The sequence below is a fragment of the Octodon degus genome, unplaced genomic scaffold, assembly GCF_000260255.1.
Source record: "Octodon degus isolate 3935 unplaced genomic scaffold, OctDeg1.0 scaffold00148, whole genome shotgun sequence".
Lineage (NCBI taxonomy): Eukaryota > Metazoa > Chordata > Mammalia > Rodentia > Octodontidae > Octodon > Octodon degus.
Genome location: NW_004524724.1, coordinates 5,000,439 through 5,017,598, shown reverse-complemented (window position 1 = coordinate 5,017,598; position 17,160 = coordinate 5,000,439). Strand labels below are relative to the sequence as shown.

General features: G+C 46.2%; 1 protein-coding gene across 5 annotated transcripts in view; it reads right to left on the bottom strand.

Moving 5' to 3' along the window:
* The window catches only part of Ubr5 (ubiquitin protein ligase E3 component n-recognin 5), a 128,539-nt gene that overhangs the window by 90,096 nt on the left and 21,283 nt on the right, over positions 1-17,160 (bottom strand). For all 5 annotated transcript variants that reach the window (XM_023702299.1, XM_004642258.3, XM_023702301.1 and 2 more), the window contains exons 2-4: positions 1,341-1,385; positions 648-729; positions 198-274 (exon numbers count right to left, since the gene is read on the bottom strand). In XM_023702299.1, coding sequence (XP_023558067.1) covers positions 198-274; positions 648-729; positions 1,341-1,385 — 204 coding nt within the window. The remainder of the gene's footprint in view (positions 1-197; positions 275-647; positions 730-1,340; positions 1,386-17,160) is intronic.

The window sequence follows — 17,160 nt, the reverse complement described above, 5'->3', positions numbered from 1 at the left end:
AATAGCTTCTAAAAGCTAAGTGCATTCTGTATTAAATATAAGCACCAGGCTGGGGTATGGCTCCATTGCAGAGGCACAAATTCAATACCTAGCACTGTAAAACCCCATGTATGTATGTGCACAAATGCACAAGTGCGAGCGCACGCGCGCGCACACACACACACACACACACACACACACACAAGATGATGCCTTACCCGTCATTATTATCAGGTTTACCCAATTCCAATCTGTCTGGCTGTACTGAAAAACCAATCCTGCAAACTCTCCCATCCTATAAAGCAAAGAAATTCTCAAGGTAAAAAAAATGCATTAAAACATGCATTTATTCAACAAGAAGAGCATCTATCTATTGCTACTGTCAGTACGCAACATGCCCTAGAATAAGCTCCCTCCCAGCTGTCCAGAAAGCAGCAGACAGTGTCTTGCACAGCGAGAATGGAAGCACTGGCCCAGAGAGCCTACCACTTCTGGGAATGAGTTTCGAGCCCTGGGGAGCACTTCTGCCCTTCTCTGGAGCAGAGGACTGGCACAAGAAGGGAAGCAAGCAGGTGAGTTTCAAAGCAACTCTTCATAGCTGTTACGTCTCTGGGGTGCACAACTGTACCGCAAGCTCAAGCACAACTATGATGAAGAATGTCCATTACCTCCAGGAGAAAGGCGGCATGATTTGGTCCCACCACACACTGTTTAATAGTAGCCTGCTCCAATACATTCAAAGGGGGGTGACTGAGAACAGAGGAAACAAGTATGTAGATGAAATTATTTTTTCCAGTAGTAAATGCATTTTAGGATTTGAAAAAAAAAAAAGAACCCCACTAACAAAAGAAAAACTAACTAGCAAAACCTATTTTTAAAACCTGAGTAGCTGGGTGTGGTATAAACCTGCAATCCTATAATCTGGCACTTGAGAGGCTGAAGCAGAAAAACTGTCGCAAGCTCGAGGCCAGCCCAGGCTATGCAAGCGACCCTGTCTCAAAGACATCAAATAGGACAGCCCATGAAGTGATGGTGTTCTCCCCATCATCACTGCAAGTCCTTGGTATACCAAATTGCTTCAAAATCAGTATAAATGTAAGCTGTAACTCAAATGAAGCCAACTGTAAGAGGTGACAGTTTGAAATATCTTTAACCTAATCATATCATGTTAATCCTTAGTTATACTAAGCTTCCACCTAAACAGGAGTTCCTTTTCCTGGAGAAAAACCTCCTGGTCAGAAGGTAAGTGTCTTGGGCTGAGGACAGAGCTTAGTGGCATCACATGCGTGGCCCTGAGTTCACTCTTCAGTACCACAAAGAAAAGGAAAATGTCTAAATTTAAAATATCTTAAAATTCTTACCTGTTTAAATTATATTTGTTCAATTTCTCTGAAACTTCTCGTAACCTTAAAATACAAACAAAAAAATTAATGAACTATAAGTAGAAATTGCTTTGTACATGAAATATTTCTAATAGATACTTGTACCATTACTTAGATGCATCCAACAGTAGCACTCAAAGCAACTACAAAGGCAAGAATGTTCTGTGTATTCTTCACTTCTGTTCCCTAAAGATCGTAAACAACTTCCCTCCATCCCTATGCCATCAGTAACAACCATCCCAGCCAAGGTCTCCCATTTACAGACAAACAAACCAGGCCTTCCAACATTTCTCTAACAAACTGGCCAGAGAGCTGGTATTTGAACCAAACGCTCAATGGAAAATTCATTTTTAAAAACTGCTGTCCAGACCAGGAGATACTTGAATGTACATGGGATCTGTGTGATGCTTTAGAAACCCCACCACAGGTACACAGTCTATTATTCCAGCACTCAGGAGGCTGAGGCAGAAGGATTAACAGTTCAAGGCCTGCCTGGACTATATGACAGGATCCTGTCAAAAAGAAAGAGAAGACCAAAGGGTAGAAGAGAGACAAATGGACAGATCTGGGAAACATAGATTGTTAAGAATTTAAAATAAAAGGATATTTAAAAAACAAAGGGGCTGGGGAGTTGGCTCAGTAGAATAAGCGCTTCCTTGGCAAGTGCAAGGGCCTGAGTTCAATCCCTGGTTCTGCAAAAAATAAAAATTAAAAAATAAAAAACAAAAAGCCTTACTGATTAGAGGCACAGTCTAGATTTCTTGAAGGAACTTGTGAAACTGCACAAACAAGGTCTGGTAATACAGCTCAGCAGTGCAGGGCCTGCCTAGCAAGCACAAGGTCTTGAGTTTGAGTCCTGGTACCAAAAAAAATGAAATTGCACAAACAAGAACCTCAACACCCTTATCTATAAAGCAAGAAAAATATGAGCCTGCCTGATTTCCAAAAAGTCTTACCCATCCCTAGAAAACTCCACAAGGCTGTCGGACAGAGAGAAGCTAACTGCCTGCTCCAGTGCTGCAATTCCCTCCAGGAAACAGCTGCAGATTCATGCAAACGGTTCCAGCACATAGCAGAATCAAACCAGATGCAATCAACCTCAGCAGGTAATTCACAGTGGAAGGTATAATCAAAAGTAGACAAGTAGACATGCAGGAGTTCAACTAACACTCTCTCTTTCGCTCGCTCGTATTTGGTACAGGGTCTCACTATGAAGCTCAAACTCATAGTGGTCCTCCTGTTTTCACCTTTCCCAGCACTGAGATTACAGGCATGCATCACCACACCAGGTCTCGGTGGCCGGCTCAGCACACCAGCCAGGCATATGGTGCCCAAGCAGGCGCTTAGTCCACTGAGCTATCTCACCAGCCCTCAATTCCTACATTATGACAACTAAACACTTGCCCTATCTTTTAAAACTGTTTCAAGATTTTTTTTTTTTTTTTTTTTTTTTTTTTTTTTGTATTTTAGGAACAAGTCGACAGGGTGTTCGGTCTCACTACTAGATCAGACTCGTAGTGATCCACCTATTTACAGCCTCCCAAGAGCTGGGGTTACAGACATGCCACCATGCCCAATCTCAATTGCCATCTCATGCTTGCCCCGAGGGCAGAGCGGGGCCACCATGGCAGATCAAACCCCTGGCCCCTGCACCTGCTTGCAGGTGCTTTAATCCGCTGAGCTATTTGGCTGGCCCTCTCAAGATTCTTTTTTTTTTTTTAACATTTATTTATTTTGTGGGGGGGGGCAGCTCAGCCACCAGGGGGCGGGGCTGGCTGGCATGTGGTGCTGGGGGATCAAACCGCAGTCCCTGTGCTTTGCCAAGCTTGTTCCAAGTAGGTGCTTTAGACCACTGAGCCATCTCACCAGCCCCAAGATTCTTGTAAGTTGAAAATTTTAGAAAACTGGGGAAAGATCAGAACATGAAGTCAGTTGGAAATTCCACTTTCTTTAGCGTTTCTGTCATACTTCCATTAAGACGCCCAAATGCAACATAAAGATGACAGCATCAGACAGGCAAGAATTTGGCACAAAAAAAAAAAACACCAAGAGATCTTGGACATCCAGAAGTGCCCACTGCAAGGCCATGTTTGCTGCCCCACTTCAGGGCTCTTGGCCCAGCCTGCCTGCTTCACAGGCCACCACCTCCCCTACCCAGAAAAGCGCTAGTCACTCCAACATTTTTTCTCAGAGCCACTTCACACTTTAAAATCAAGGGGGCCTTTAGAAAGCTTCTGTTCATTTGGGTCACATCTACCTAATACTGAAGTTAAAAACCAAAGACATTCTTTAACACGCATGAATAATAAGCTGGTTACACACCAGCATAAATTATACTCCCATGAAAAATATTTTCTGCAAGGATGGGTCTTTTTGCTGTAAACCTCTGATATCAGCTCTGCTCCCCACTGAAGCAGCATGGCAGGCTGCTCTGTTGGCACTGGAACAGAGGCTGGGAGGGGCTCTGGGTCCACCCTAGCACCAAGAACGGCAATGAGAAGGGCAGGCCCTATACAGACAAGGTGCTCGCAAAGAAGGAGGGTTGCATTTTATTTTTGGAGACTGGCCTCACTGTGTCCTTCAAAAGCCTCAGAATCCTAACTCGGATGGTCTCCTGCCTCAGCCTCCCCCTGACGGATGCTGGGCATGCACCACCATGCCTGGCCAAAAGGAATAATTAAGGCCCTTCCCAGATAACTTGAGACTTTCCTCTCTGACCCTATCCTCAACAGGATGAAGCACAGTCTCTCAAGGCCAGCAGCAACTCAGAACCTGCAACTGTGAGTGAGCCTAGACAGCCACCACACACAACTCAAGCTGGACAGCATCTTCGAGTCACCAGAAACTCAGGTAGGCTGACACACAGGAATTCAAAATCTCATTTTTAAGAAAACTCAAATTTTTGCTTAAAAGAGCAAACATATCACTACCAACAAATACTTTAAGTGGCTTTCAGTAAAGAGCCAGTCACACTTCACCTAGGAAAAAAACTGCTACAGGGACAGGAAGGAGAACAGGCAGAGGTAAGAGATGCCAGGTAAGAGGGCCTAATAACCTCAGCAGACACTATGATGCTGCAAACATGGACTATGATGAACATTATTAACAAGAATGGGGGGACTTGAGGAGGGAGGGGGGAAGAAACAAAAGGTCAGATGAGACAAGCTGCACTGTGTCCATGTACTGACTCCAAGAGAAGGCCAACATGGACTACAAAAATACATACATACATACATACATACACACACACACATACACACACATACATAAATACAAATGCAAGAAGCCTTTTAAACCCCCAGTGTGGACAACCACAGCGTTAGTTACCTTGTTAAGCAAGACAGTTCCCAAGAGGAGAGCAGTTCAATCTGCAACCGAAGCCGCCACCAGGGTGCTTTTCCCCAGACAACAAGTGCTGCTCCCTAGCCACACTGAGCACTAAAATACCCCCAAACCAACAATCAAAGGGGAAGCTAAAGAAGGTTCTCACTTACATCACCAGGGACACATTCAGTGATCCTCAGGCAAGAAAGAAGGGATAATCATCCTCACTGCAGCTGCTGTCACTGCTTTCATTTATGCTACACAGAAAGCCAGCACTTTTATCACCACTGCACCTAGACCACACTAGGAATGTTGTTAACAGAGCAGCTCACCTGCAACCCTAGAGCCCTGAGAGGCTGAGGCAGGAGGTTGGTTTGAGCCCAGCCTGAGCAACTCAGGAACTTAATGAGAAAATCCTGTCTTAAAACCAGAAAAGAAAAAAAAACAAAAAACAAAAACTGAAAAGAAAGAGCTGAGGATATGGCTCAGTGTGAAGCCTGGGTTCAAGCCTCTCCCCCCCAACACACACACACACACACACACACACACACACACGGCTAGCAGGGTCAAGCACACTGTAACCACAGTGCCCAGAAAGAGGAGGCCTGACAACACCTAAACCAGCACCTAAACCTTGCTTACTGTCTAACCAAAGCAGCAGACGTCTGACCCAAGGGAGAAGTGTGCTGGTCTTTGTGCAGGGAGAGGCTGCTGACAGCCTCCTGGGTTGGGTCACTGCTCACAGGACTTTAACATACTGGTTTTTCTTTTTCATTGTTGTTTTTTGGTTTGTTTTTGACACAGATCCTCACTATATAACTCAGGCTGGCTTTGAACTCACTATGTAGCCCAGGTTGGCCTCAAACTCATGCTGATGCTTCTGCCTCAGCCTCCCCAGTACTGTCACCACACCCTGCTTGGGGTGATTTTAAAAATCTCACCTCTAGGGGCTGGGGAGATGGCTCAATGCAATGAGTGCGCCCTGGCAAGCACAAGGGCCTGAGTTCAACCCCCCCCGGGGGGGGGGCGGTCGGGGGGGAGAATTCATCTCTAATACTGGTTATGTAGCAGAACACATAAATATTTTTTGAAAAATAACTCCCAAAGCTAGGAAACTGAGGCAGGAGGATTGCTGTAAGTTCAAAGCCACCCTGGGCTACAAAATGAATTCAATCCAAGGCCAGCTTACACTGTATAGTGAGGCCCTAACTCAGAAAAAGAGAAAGAAAATTAAGTGACTACCAAAAAGAAAGAACAGAGCCGCATCTCCACCATTCTGAGGCACAACAGGGCCCAGAGTGAAGAAATCTGCATGCCTAGTCACCCACCCCCTGGGGTGTCGTCAGTGTGTGTGTGTCAGGAGCTGGATGTTTAGAAAGCAATAGAACATGGTTCCCGCCTGCAATGGGTCTGCTGGGCAGAGAAAGAGACATCAAACAAGCAGTGACAGTATAAGAAGTGTGTGGAGGAAGCAGGCAACAAGCACTTGGGAATTCAGGAAATGTCTGGCTCAGCCTAGAGTAGGACGAAGTGCCATCTCCTGGAAGCCGACTGTGCAAAAGAGCAGCAGCACACACTGGTGATGCCAGGCTGAGGGACAGGTATGTTAACTGCAGCAGCGTTTCATGCACACAAGGGACAATGCAAGAGCTCACCAAAGGATGGGGTATCTTTCAGACAGCTGAGGCTAAAGGGTAGAAACTCAGAGGGAGGAAATCTCCCACACCATACACCCCTCTGACAAAAACCCACACTCAAGAAACAAAGAGTTATTGGAAAATGGGAAGAAAATGATCAAATAAGAGGGGGAATAGGGAGGGACAAGAAAAAAGCAGAAAACAGAAGGGAAAAATGGAAACAAAGGCTTTGTACATAAGGGAAAGAGAGGCTGAAGGGAGCAGAGGGGAATGAGAAAGAATCAAGACATTTTGTACAGGTACAAATTTTCTATGATGAACGTGATCATTATGTATATCAAAAGTATACCAATAAAGAAAAGGAAAGAAAATAAACAAAGGGTTTATAATACATGTAGATTTCCAAGTCTAAGAATTTCCAGACTCAGCTGTCATTCCTTGAATCCTTGGATTTCTGCCCAACTTTGGGATCCAGATGGGGACTGTTTAGCTTGGCAGCCAGTTCAAGCCAGAACTTGGTGGATATAAGGCAGCACACAGTGCGCATCAAGGCTGCTGTAGGGCTCAGTGCCCCTGGGAGTGGTCAGCTCTTTCCAAGGTACATCACAGAGCAGGCTACAGGCCTGTGCACAGACTGACTGGCCACACTGCTGGGCGTGCTCCAGAGGCCACAGAGCCAGGTGGCAAGTGGCACCACAGCACAGGGCAGTTCCCAAGGTCAAGTGTGGCTGCCTGCTCTTTTACCTTAGATGTTATAAGAAGGGTTGCATGAGTCACCTGGTAGTTCCTGGCCAAAGCAGCTCTTGGGACCATAACAATGATGTTGTCTGGGGCAGGCATGGACCCTCCAGCTGACCTCCAGATCCCTGACAGGAGTTTTACTTCCAGAGCACCTACCTGTCCTCTCCTCTCAGAGACATTGGGTTTGTAACAATGTGAATACATCAGCTGCATTTGGTAGCTACTGTGAAGCAATGAGTTTTAGATTCAGAATGCAGAAATAGTCCAGGGGGAGAAAGCTAAGTGCTGGGTCTTGTAAGTTGACCTGGGTGCTACTTATTTAGCTAGAAGCTCTAAAGAAGTCTTTTCCTCTTGTCTGTTAGCACAGTTACGCTCTTGTATTTATGCATACTTTTGCAGTTAAAAAATAAAATGAGATAAAACAGAGGCTAGGAGGTTATTAAGAAAGACTAGCTAGGCGTGATGACACACACCTATTACTCCAGCACTCAGGAGGCTGAGGCAGGAAGATTGCCAAGAGTGTGAGGCCAGCCTGGACTGCAAAGTAAACTCAAAGCCACCTTTAATGAACTTACACAGCAAGATCCTGTCTTTAAAAAAAAACAAAGCTGATGTGCATAGGCCCCATCCTCCGCCACCTCACACTGAGGACAGAATTCAAGGCCTTCACCCAGCTTCATCCAGAGCCCTTTCTATTTTGAGAGTCTCATCAAGGTGCTCCATTCTCAGGCTAGGCTTGAACCTGCCACTGTCCTGTCTCAGTCTTCCACAATGCTGGGGTTACAGGTGTGCATCACCATGCCCAGGGGCTCTTACCTTCTGCTTCTAAATTTCCTGCTGTCCATTTTACTTTAAAGGAAAATGATGTGTGTGAGCACCTGTGTATGTGGTGCCAGCATTTACTTTCTCAGATGTGTTTATCTTTCAAATGGCACATTTCAGATTTTCATCTCCCTTTCACTTCTTTATGAAAAATGTTATTTGTGACAACTATATAAGTGTCCCCCATACAACAACCCAGTCCTGGACCTTCAATTATGTTGTCAAATGAACTGGCCACTAAATGAGGAACTGTGTATGGCATTCAGAACAAAGACATGGTCAAAGGAAACTCCATCTCCATGACTCTGCTTTAGTTTGCATGACTCTTACATGCAGTACTGTAATGTACAACAATGTGAGATATAGTACTGTGCTATACAATACCATCAGCAAAAATTACAGTACTATAGAAACAAGGTATACTATACAAAAAGACACTGAGGCTCTATCAACAAGACATTCAGAACTGTACCCAAAAAAAGAGGGGTCATAAGCCCAGTCATTTCAATAGGTGGGCTATTAAATGAGGAATACCTACACAGGAATTTCTAACAATAAGAGTCTAGATTAGGAAAATAATTATCTGTAGATATAAGGTGATTTGCTCTTTCATAGTTTCTGTGTTTCTTTCTAATCTGTATTTTCTCCTTTAATAGAAATCCTAGCTTCAACTGAAACTCCTTTTACTGGTAACAGATTAAAGTCTCACATGTGAAGCTGCGCATTGTGATGTGTGCCTGTCATCCCAATGCCTGGGAGGCTGAGGCAGGAGGACTGCCATAAGTTCAAGGCCAGCCTGGGTACATAGTGAGTTCAAGGCCAATGTGCACAAGACCTTGTGCAAGACCAGTGTTGTCTGTCTGTCTGTCTGTCTCTCTCTCTTGCACGCTTCTCTCTCTCTCTCACTATATATATATATATATCTCCACACACAATCAATGTGTTAATAAGCATTGTTACCCTATTACCTTGTTTTGAAATTACGGGGTTTTTTCTTTAAAATTATATACAATTATATTATATATACATATAGTCTGCAAAATAATCCCTCTTTAGCCCCACCACGATGCCAATTCCAGCAGAATTACAACAGTGAGAGGAACCCTGTCAACCCCCACCATCAGACAGGCAGACAGGAAAGGTGCTCAGCATTTCAGTCACAGGAAGCTCTCTGGCCTGTCCCACTCTGTGGTTTCATCTGGGCTGGTGCTAGGGAAATATGCCCAGAGGACCAAAAAGAAGTCGAAAGGAGGGAAGGGCAGCAGCGAGGCCAGAAAGCCTCAGAAGCGCAGCTACCCTCCTAACCCCCACAGCCACTAAGAGCCAGAGTGGGCACCTGCCTTAGCTCTCCCGCTGACCACATCCAGTCACAAGACCTCTTTCTAGGGGGCCGGGGAGATGGCTCGCTAGAATAAGCACTTCCCCGGCAAGCACAAGGGTCTGAGTTCAATCCCCGGTTCTGCAAAAAAAAAAAAAAAAAAAAAAAAAAAGACCTCTTCCGTTGACAAATAAAACAATCAAATAATAATATACATTAAACTATGCTGACTTGCCTTGGCCAATCAACAGCATTGTAACCCTCATGGAAAGGAAAACTTAGTGCTGGACTGGTCCTACTGACACACCAAGAGGAACCACAGGAGGAAACCCCAGGTCTACCCTCTGGGACCTTACCAACAACACCTACATCTGGCCAGTCATTAAAAATTTCCTGGAGGGGGGGGGAATCAAAAAATATGTATTCCCAGGCCCCACACAAACTTACTAAGTCAGAAATTTAAAACAAGGATGAGGGCCTCCAAAACCTGTGCTCCAGCTAAATGAATTTTAGTGCAGGAGTGAGAGACTGCTGGAAAAAGTAACCTCGGTACTCGTGAGGAAGAGTGCACACTGCACACTGCCTGACACTATAAATTTTAGACTACATAACCACAAAGCCAATGTCAACCTCTAAAACTTTTTCCTGAGCATCCAAGTGATCAGAGTGGTCAGCAAGTGCAAGACCCACAACTGTAAACACCAGGAAGACATGTAGAGATGACCTGAAAAAGCCACACAATCAGCAATCCACTTAGTTGATGCTGTCTCCAGCTTAGACTGCTCCCCTACATGCCCCTCAGAATTCACAACCCACCAGCCACCTTAAAAGTCTCTGGTCAGCCCAGGCCTGCAGAAACCTGTTTAACTCTGCTGAATCTTGTGTCTCCCACGCTAAAATTAACCAAACATGGGAGTTAAAATCCTGCAGAACCATCAGACACTGGTTGGAGACCTCAGCTCCCCAGGTGTCTTACTCTTCTCGTTGCTGGGACAAATACCTGACACCCAAAATGAAGGAAGGCAAGGTTTATTTATCTCACAGTTACTGGAGGTTTCAGTCCACACTCAGCTGGCTCCAAGGCAGACTGGCACATGGCAGAGGGCAGCAGTTCATGGCAATAGAACAGCAACAATGGCAACAGGCAACAATAGCCACACAGAAAGCAACAGCTACAGAGGGAAAGTCTGTCTCTCTGTCCCTCTTATATTGCATTCAGGCTCTCTGTCCCAGGCTGGAGGAAGTACACACATCCATAATCCCAGCAGTACTAAAACCCATAATCCCAGCCTTGGACCACCCATAATCCCAGTGGATCATGAGTTAATCACAAACTCTTTAAGTCCCCGCCCCATGACTGCATGAGACTTTGGGGGGCCAACTAGAAACAAACTCTAACACCGAGATACAATTCTTTCTGTACCAGAAGCTGGAGCAGAGTACCAAAATACAGAAAGCTCTCTTTAAAAGGGAAAGTGTATGCTCACTTCGGCAGCACATATACTAAAAGGAAGAGCATGACAGTGACAAACTGCCTTCCTTATCTTTTCTCTCTAAACAAAAATAATTATCCAATGTTACTGTTTGATCAACTGAACAAATTAAAAAAGTAAACAGCATAAACAATCTCACTCTTCCAAAGTTATGCTGTTAAAAAGTACAAATAGCGGCTCTCGGAGCAGCCTGCAAGCTCGCACTGGCTTCTCTGCAACCTCAGCCTGCGCGCCACCATCGCCGTCATGCTGGGCACCAGTCGCAGCCGCTGCCCGTGCTATGCTCACGGCTTCCTACATCCTGCTGCAGCTCCCAGCCCTGTTACCACTGTCCAGTTGGCTCACTGGTATTCCCATGGGTCACATAAGACAGATGAGGAGTTTGATGCTCGCTGGGTGACATACTTCAACAAGTCAGACATAAGATGCCTGGGAATTGCATAAAGGGATGAATATCCCTTGTTGGCTATGATCTAGTGCCAGAACCCAAAATCAATGATGCTGCTTTGCGGGCATGCAGACAGTTAAATGATTTTGCTAGTGCTGTTCGGATCGTAGAGGTTGTTAAGGACAAAGCAGGACCTCATAAGGAAATCTACCCATAGGAACTGAGACAACTCTGAATGAACTGGGAATCTCCACTCCAGAGGAGGTGGGCCTTGACAAAGTGTAACCCACAGATGGGCTTCCTCCTCAAGATTTCTTGATAGTGCTATTTGACTGTAAACCATCGCCTGGAAATGCTGATGATAACATATTACCTTATTTCAACAAGTTTTCCTTTATTAAGTACCAAGGCATGTGATGGTAACCTGGACTTTAATAAACGGGAAATAAGTTTGAACCGAAAATATATATATATACAAAAAATAGGTTATTTTTTAAACCCAAACAATATAGCAACAAGCATTTTATTCCTTCAAGTGAGAAGACAGAAAAATTTAAAAAATCTTACTTAAGGAAACAGCAGTGAATTTCAGAATGGTTTTCCTTCTCCAGTGGAAGCACACCTTGCTGGGCATCTCAGTCTCATTAAGCCAGACTAACTGAAGCAGCCAAACCTCAAGCCATCCTGAAGACAAGCTCATCCTCAGGACCAGTGTCAAAGGCAAGCCAAAAGGATCTGTGAATTACGCACCCACCAGAGCTCTTCACCACGAGTCTTCCCTTTGGAGTAAGTCAGGCATCAAAACCCTTCACAAGGGGTGGACAAGTGTCCTAAGCCACACAGGTGGAAGCAAGCCCCAGCAATACCACCCTGGGTTTGCTCTTACCCAGATCCCACAGTGAAGGCTGCAGGCCAGTGCACATGTGTTGGCCTTAGGGGATCTTCCAATGCTTCCAGTTCTTACCCCACAGTAACTACTCAGCTCCTATAGACTCAGCAGGCAGCTCCATACCACCCTTCTATCACTGTCTCTCAGACACATAAAAAAAAAAAACCTCAGTGCCCTAAAATAGTCAATGTGATGTGACAGACAACTCAGGATGGGAAATTGTGAGGGACAGTTGCCCACTTCCCATCTTTACCTGAAAATAGCTGTGTTTTCATGTTTTAATTCCTAGACATAACTTCTGGTCAGAAAAGCACATGCAAATGTTCTCCATCCTCCAGAAACTGTTAGGGTGCACTTCACTGTAACTTCAGAAAAGGGGAGACAGTGGGATGAAAAGTAGGTGCACACAACACTATCCTGACCCCAGACTCGGGGCTCTGAATCACCACCAGCTAGTGTAGCCTGTCCTGACAGTCACTAGGTTAGGGGAACCCAAGTTGGCAGAGCTCAAGTACCACCATCCCAGCTAAGACACAGGAATACACACTCTCTGACCTCCCACAATGTAATCTGTGTCTATATGCTATTCAGTGACCCTACTGACAAACACTGCTAAGGCTCACCAGAACTATCCATCTGCCAACTGGACCCCATATTCCACCCCAGCCACACCCCCTAAGGCCACTCCATGGCTGTCCCCTTTAAAGCAAAGCTCAAGAGTCGATCCCCGGGGGCCTGCCATACTGGCCCCACCCCCAGGCATATTGAGACTGGGTATGGTGGTGCGCGCCTGTAATCCCAGCTCTTGGGAGGCTGTAAACAAGGGGATCGCTATGAGTCCAATGTAGTAGTGAGACCCTGAACACCCGGTAGACCCTTCCCTAAAATACAAAAAAGTCAAGCAAATACAATCCACACAAATGGACAGAGAAAAGAACAATAACTGCAGTCCAAGGATGTAGCATGGTGGCAGGGAGGTGACGCAACAGCGGTGCAGCAGCTGGGTGCAGGGACTTCACCCCAGGAGTGTGGTCATGGTGACAGCAAAGAAACTACAGGACAAAGTAACACTGACATATGAAACATGCACCACATGGCAGGGACATGGGGTGTGAGACTGAGTACCAGCATGGGGCCCAGCTCTGCCAGCAAGGATGCAGCACCTGGCATGGCAGGGCTCACATGATATAGACTAGTGGAGTCACACGGGAGCAGAGGGGTTCAGTTTGGCGCTGGAGCACTTGCCCAGCCAGCAGGGGATAGTATTCAACCTCTATACCAAAATACTAGAAAAAGGCAGAGCAGGGAGGGGATGGAGACGGGAATATAGGAAACCAACAGTTGATAAAAGAGGAAAAATAACAAAGGAAAGGGATCAAACAGCAGAAAGTGTACTTATTCAAATGTATTCATTTCACACATTAGGTCAAAGATTATCAGAGCAGAAAATGATGGCATCACTGGGGATAAACATGTAATGCATGATAATGAAAACAACAATCCACAGCAGACACCCAGGGTCTAAAGGCTCCTCACAACAGCCTCAGAAGTCAATCAAGGAAGTATACCAAGTGTACCATGGAAGAACTGGCCACTGGAGAGTGGGCAGCGCCAATGAGCAGCTCAGCCTCTCCTACCAGAGTCTGACAGGTTAACCAAAATACTGACATAGCCGGAAAACAAAATAACAGTTGTTCCCAAACTACAAAGTCAGAAACACTTTTAAAATCACACAGCTGACTTCTGTACTTAACAGACAAGTAAAGCTGCTTCCACTTGCACAAACAACAGCGTGCTGCCAACCTATCATTGCGCCAAGTAACATGTGTTGGGATTACAGGCATGTGCCACCACACCTGGTTTCGGTGGCCGGCTCAGCATGCCTGAGACAGAGTGAGGAGGCCAGCATGCAATGCAGCATGGTCACCTAGATCTCTGGCACTGGATGCTGGGAGGAAGCTGGGGCATCTGGAGAAAGCACAAGCAGCTGTCAAAATCTGTGGCTAGCCATGTGCTTCCCTCGACCACCTCCTACAAACTTACTACAATGGCTACAGACAGATCCTAAAAGACACATGAATTTTAAAGTTTTAGGGACAAAGCAGGACAGGCCAAAAGAGCCCTGGAAGGTGAGAAGCAGCAGCTGCACAGCCATATGCTCAGCAGCCAGGAGCATGCACAAACCCACACAGCAACACCTGTGGAGCCAGGGCATCCAGCAGGAGGGGCCCAGACTCCCTAAGAGGGTCCCTATCTCCCAAGCTGCAGCAGAACCCAGAGGCAGAACCTGATGTCTGATGCTGGGGATAGGGACAGCGGGCAGCAGGTACCGGAGGACAGAGTAAAGAAAGAAAGCAAAGGTGCTTGGTGACCCCAGCAGCTCACCAGCCACATTCCTACCTTCTCTGGGGTAAGCGTGACATAAGGCAAAAAGTCAATAATGGAAGATGGGGGGCTAAGGGGAGAGCTCGGCAGTCTAAGGGCCTGCCTGGCAAGCGAAAGGACCTGGATCCAATTCCCAGTACCACACGCTGTGACAGCTCTGGAACTCCAGCCACACTGAGCCGGCCACCGAAACCAGGTATGGTGGTACATGCCTGTAATCCCAGCACTGGGGAGGCTAAGACAGGAGGATCGCTATGAGTCTGAGCTGCATAATGAGACTCTGTACCAAATAAATAAATAAATAATTTTTTGAAAATAAAATAATGGAAAATGGGGAAGAAATTCTGAGTAGCAAGGAACCTGTCAAACATCCAATCATGAGGAGCGCCACAAAAAAAGAAAAATGGAAAGTATTTGAGAAAAAATGCTCCTGGGCCAGACACAGTGGCACCTGCCTAGAACTCAGCACTCAAGGAGGCTGAGGCAGGAGAACTACAGATGCAAGCCAAGCCTTGGCAATTTAGCAAGATCTTATCTCTCTATAAAAAGCTTTTAAAAGGCTGGAATATAGCTCAGTGGGAAAATCCTGGATTCAATCCCAGTATCACAATGAAAAAAGATTTCCTAGAGGTAAATGACAGGAGCTCCAGTATGAAAAAGGGACCCACTGTGCGTGAAAAAGACACCACATCCACGCCTCTCTAAGAAGCTCCTAAGCATTGCAGTCAGAGGTAAACCTAAAAAGCACCAGGGCACTGGAATGCTTTGGAGCACTGAGCAGGGGATCAGGAGTCCAGAAGACCCTGAACAACCTGAAAGCAATACTGGAACTAGCAGACAGCACTAGATTTTCAAAGTTATGAGGAAAAAATATTTCCAGCTAAATTAGACTATCTAGACAATAGTACTGAACCACCAGGAAAGCACTTCCTCCTATTAAGTAAAGCAACAAACTGCATACTAACGCCAGCACAGGGATGAGCTCTAGAACTGGAGGACAGAAAGCTCACTAAGGAATGGGCACAGCTGGGCGGCAGCCTGGGTGCTTCCAGCATGCAGCCCAGGCTCAAGCCTCAGCACCAAAACATAACAGAATGGAACAAAACTGTCTTAAACCATTAAGACTAGATCCAGGAGTCCTCTAAAAGTCACCAAAACAACTTAGTTAAAACAAAACAAAAAAAGTCCCAGCATCAACACTCCTGAATTCTGGTGAGAGTACAGACTCATTGGGTCCAACCAGCTTCTTAGTAGTCATTGTGATCCTCATCTAGGAAAGTGATAGAGCAAGATACCATTTTTATCACACAGATTCCTCCATGAGAGATGTGGTAGAATCTGAGGAGGCTGAGACAGGAGATGGCCAGGGAAAGCACATCCTCGGTAACTTATTAAGACCCTATCTCAAAATAGTGAAACAGGCTGGGGCTGGGACTGGGGCTGGGGCTCAGCAGGGAGGTACAGGGTCAACTCCACAGCACCACACTGCCAAACTAAAAATAAAACGTGGGTGTGGTACAGTTAGAAGCAAAGAAGCAGAGTCATCCCTTCCTCCAGCATGCCACACTGCCCTACTGCTCCCCCAGGCTCCCTGACCCTAAGACAGGGAGGCTGTGTGAACCCTACCCCTACCCTACCCTCCCTCCCTCCCTTGAAACCCCACACCACCTAACTTGCATGCAGCCTGCAGCTGTGGGCTGAGCTCACAGGGGAGGCTCTGAGCCTGGGACCCTAGAGACAGGGAAGTCTGGAGGAGCCCCTTCCTTTCCCTCCACCCACATGTCCCTTCTCCCTTTCCCTCTTCCCTGTGCCTGCTGCCATCTCAACACTTAACAAATGTAGCTACTCATAACATGTGATGAGGTGTGTGCTCAGCAGCTCTTTCCTTGTCGCACACAAGTGCCTGTGCTATTTCTGGCACAGTCAACTGTACCCAGTGTGTACCTTCAAACATTTTCAGGTTGCTAACCAGGACAGGAATCTTCAGAGGATGACCCTAAAACCGAACTGGGTAGCTGAATGAACACGAAGAGTTAACACTAGGTTCTAGGAGTCTGTGATGCGCTGACAGCACAGAGCACCCAGAAGTCAGGATGTGCTGAGGGCAGCATGGAGCGCTGAGCAAGAGAAGGCTCTCTGGGCTCAGGAACAGAAGCAAGGTGCACTGACCGAGCTACAACACAGAGACAGAAGTCTCTCTGAAACCCTCATGGGGTTGGACCTGGCAGTACCACCTGTCAAGCAGCAAACAAGAGGCTGAGGTCAAAGGATTACCTGGCTTCAGAGACTTCATGATAAGCATTAAACTACACAGTAGGACCTATCTCAAAAAAAAAAAAAATCAGAACTTGCTTCAGCAGCACACATACTAAAAGAAAAACTATCAAACAAACAAAACACCTAAAAGGCTGAGTATGTGGCACACACCTGCAATCCCAGCACTGAGGGAAGCTGAGGCAGGACAATATTGGCTGAGGAGACCCAGAGCGCAGGCCCGGCGAGTAAGTCAGATGACCCAGGGCTGCCGGATCCTGAATAGACCCAGAGCACAGGCCCGGTGTGGAACCCTTCAGAACTCCCTGCAAAGAGGCTAGAGGTAAGACCCACACAGCTGATTCAGGAGCAGAACATCTTGCTAGAGTGACACAAAGGTTTCAACTCCAATGGCTGCAGCAGAAGTGGAGCATAGCAGCCAGACCCCAGCCAGATCCAAGCAACACCCACCTGGAGGAATCTGAACTTCATAGATCCGGTCCTGGTGCTAAGGTAATAACTCTATCTAAGCTCTACACCAAAGGTCAG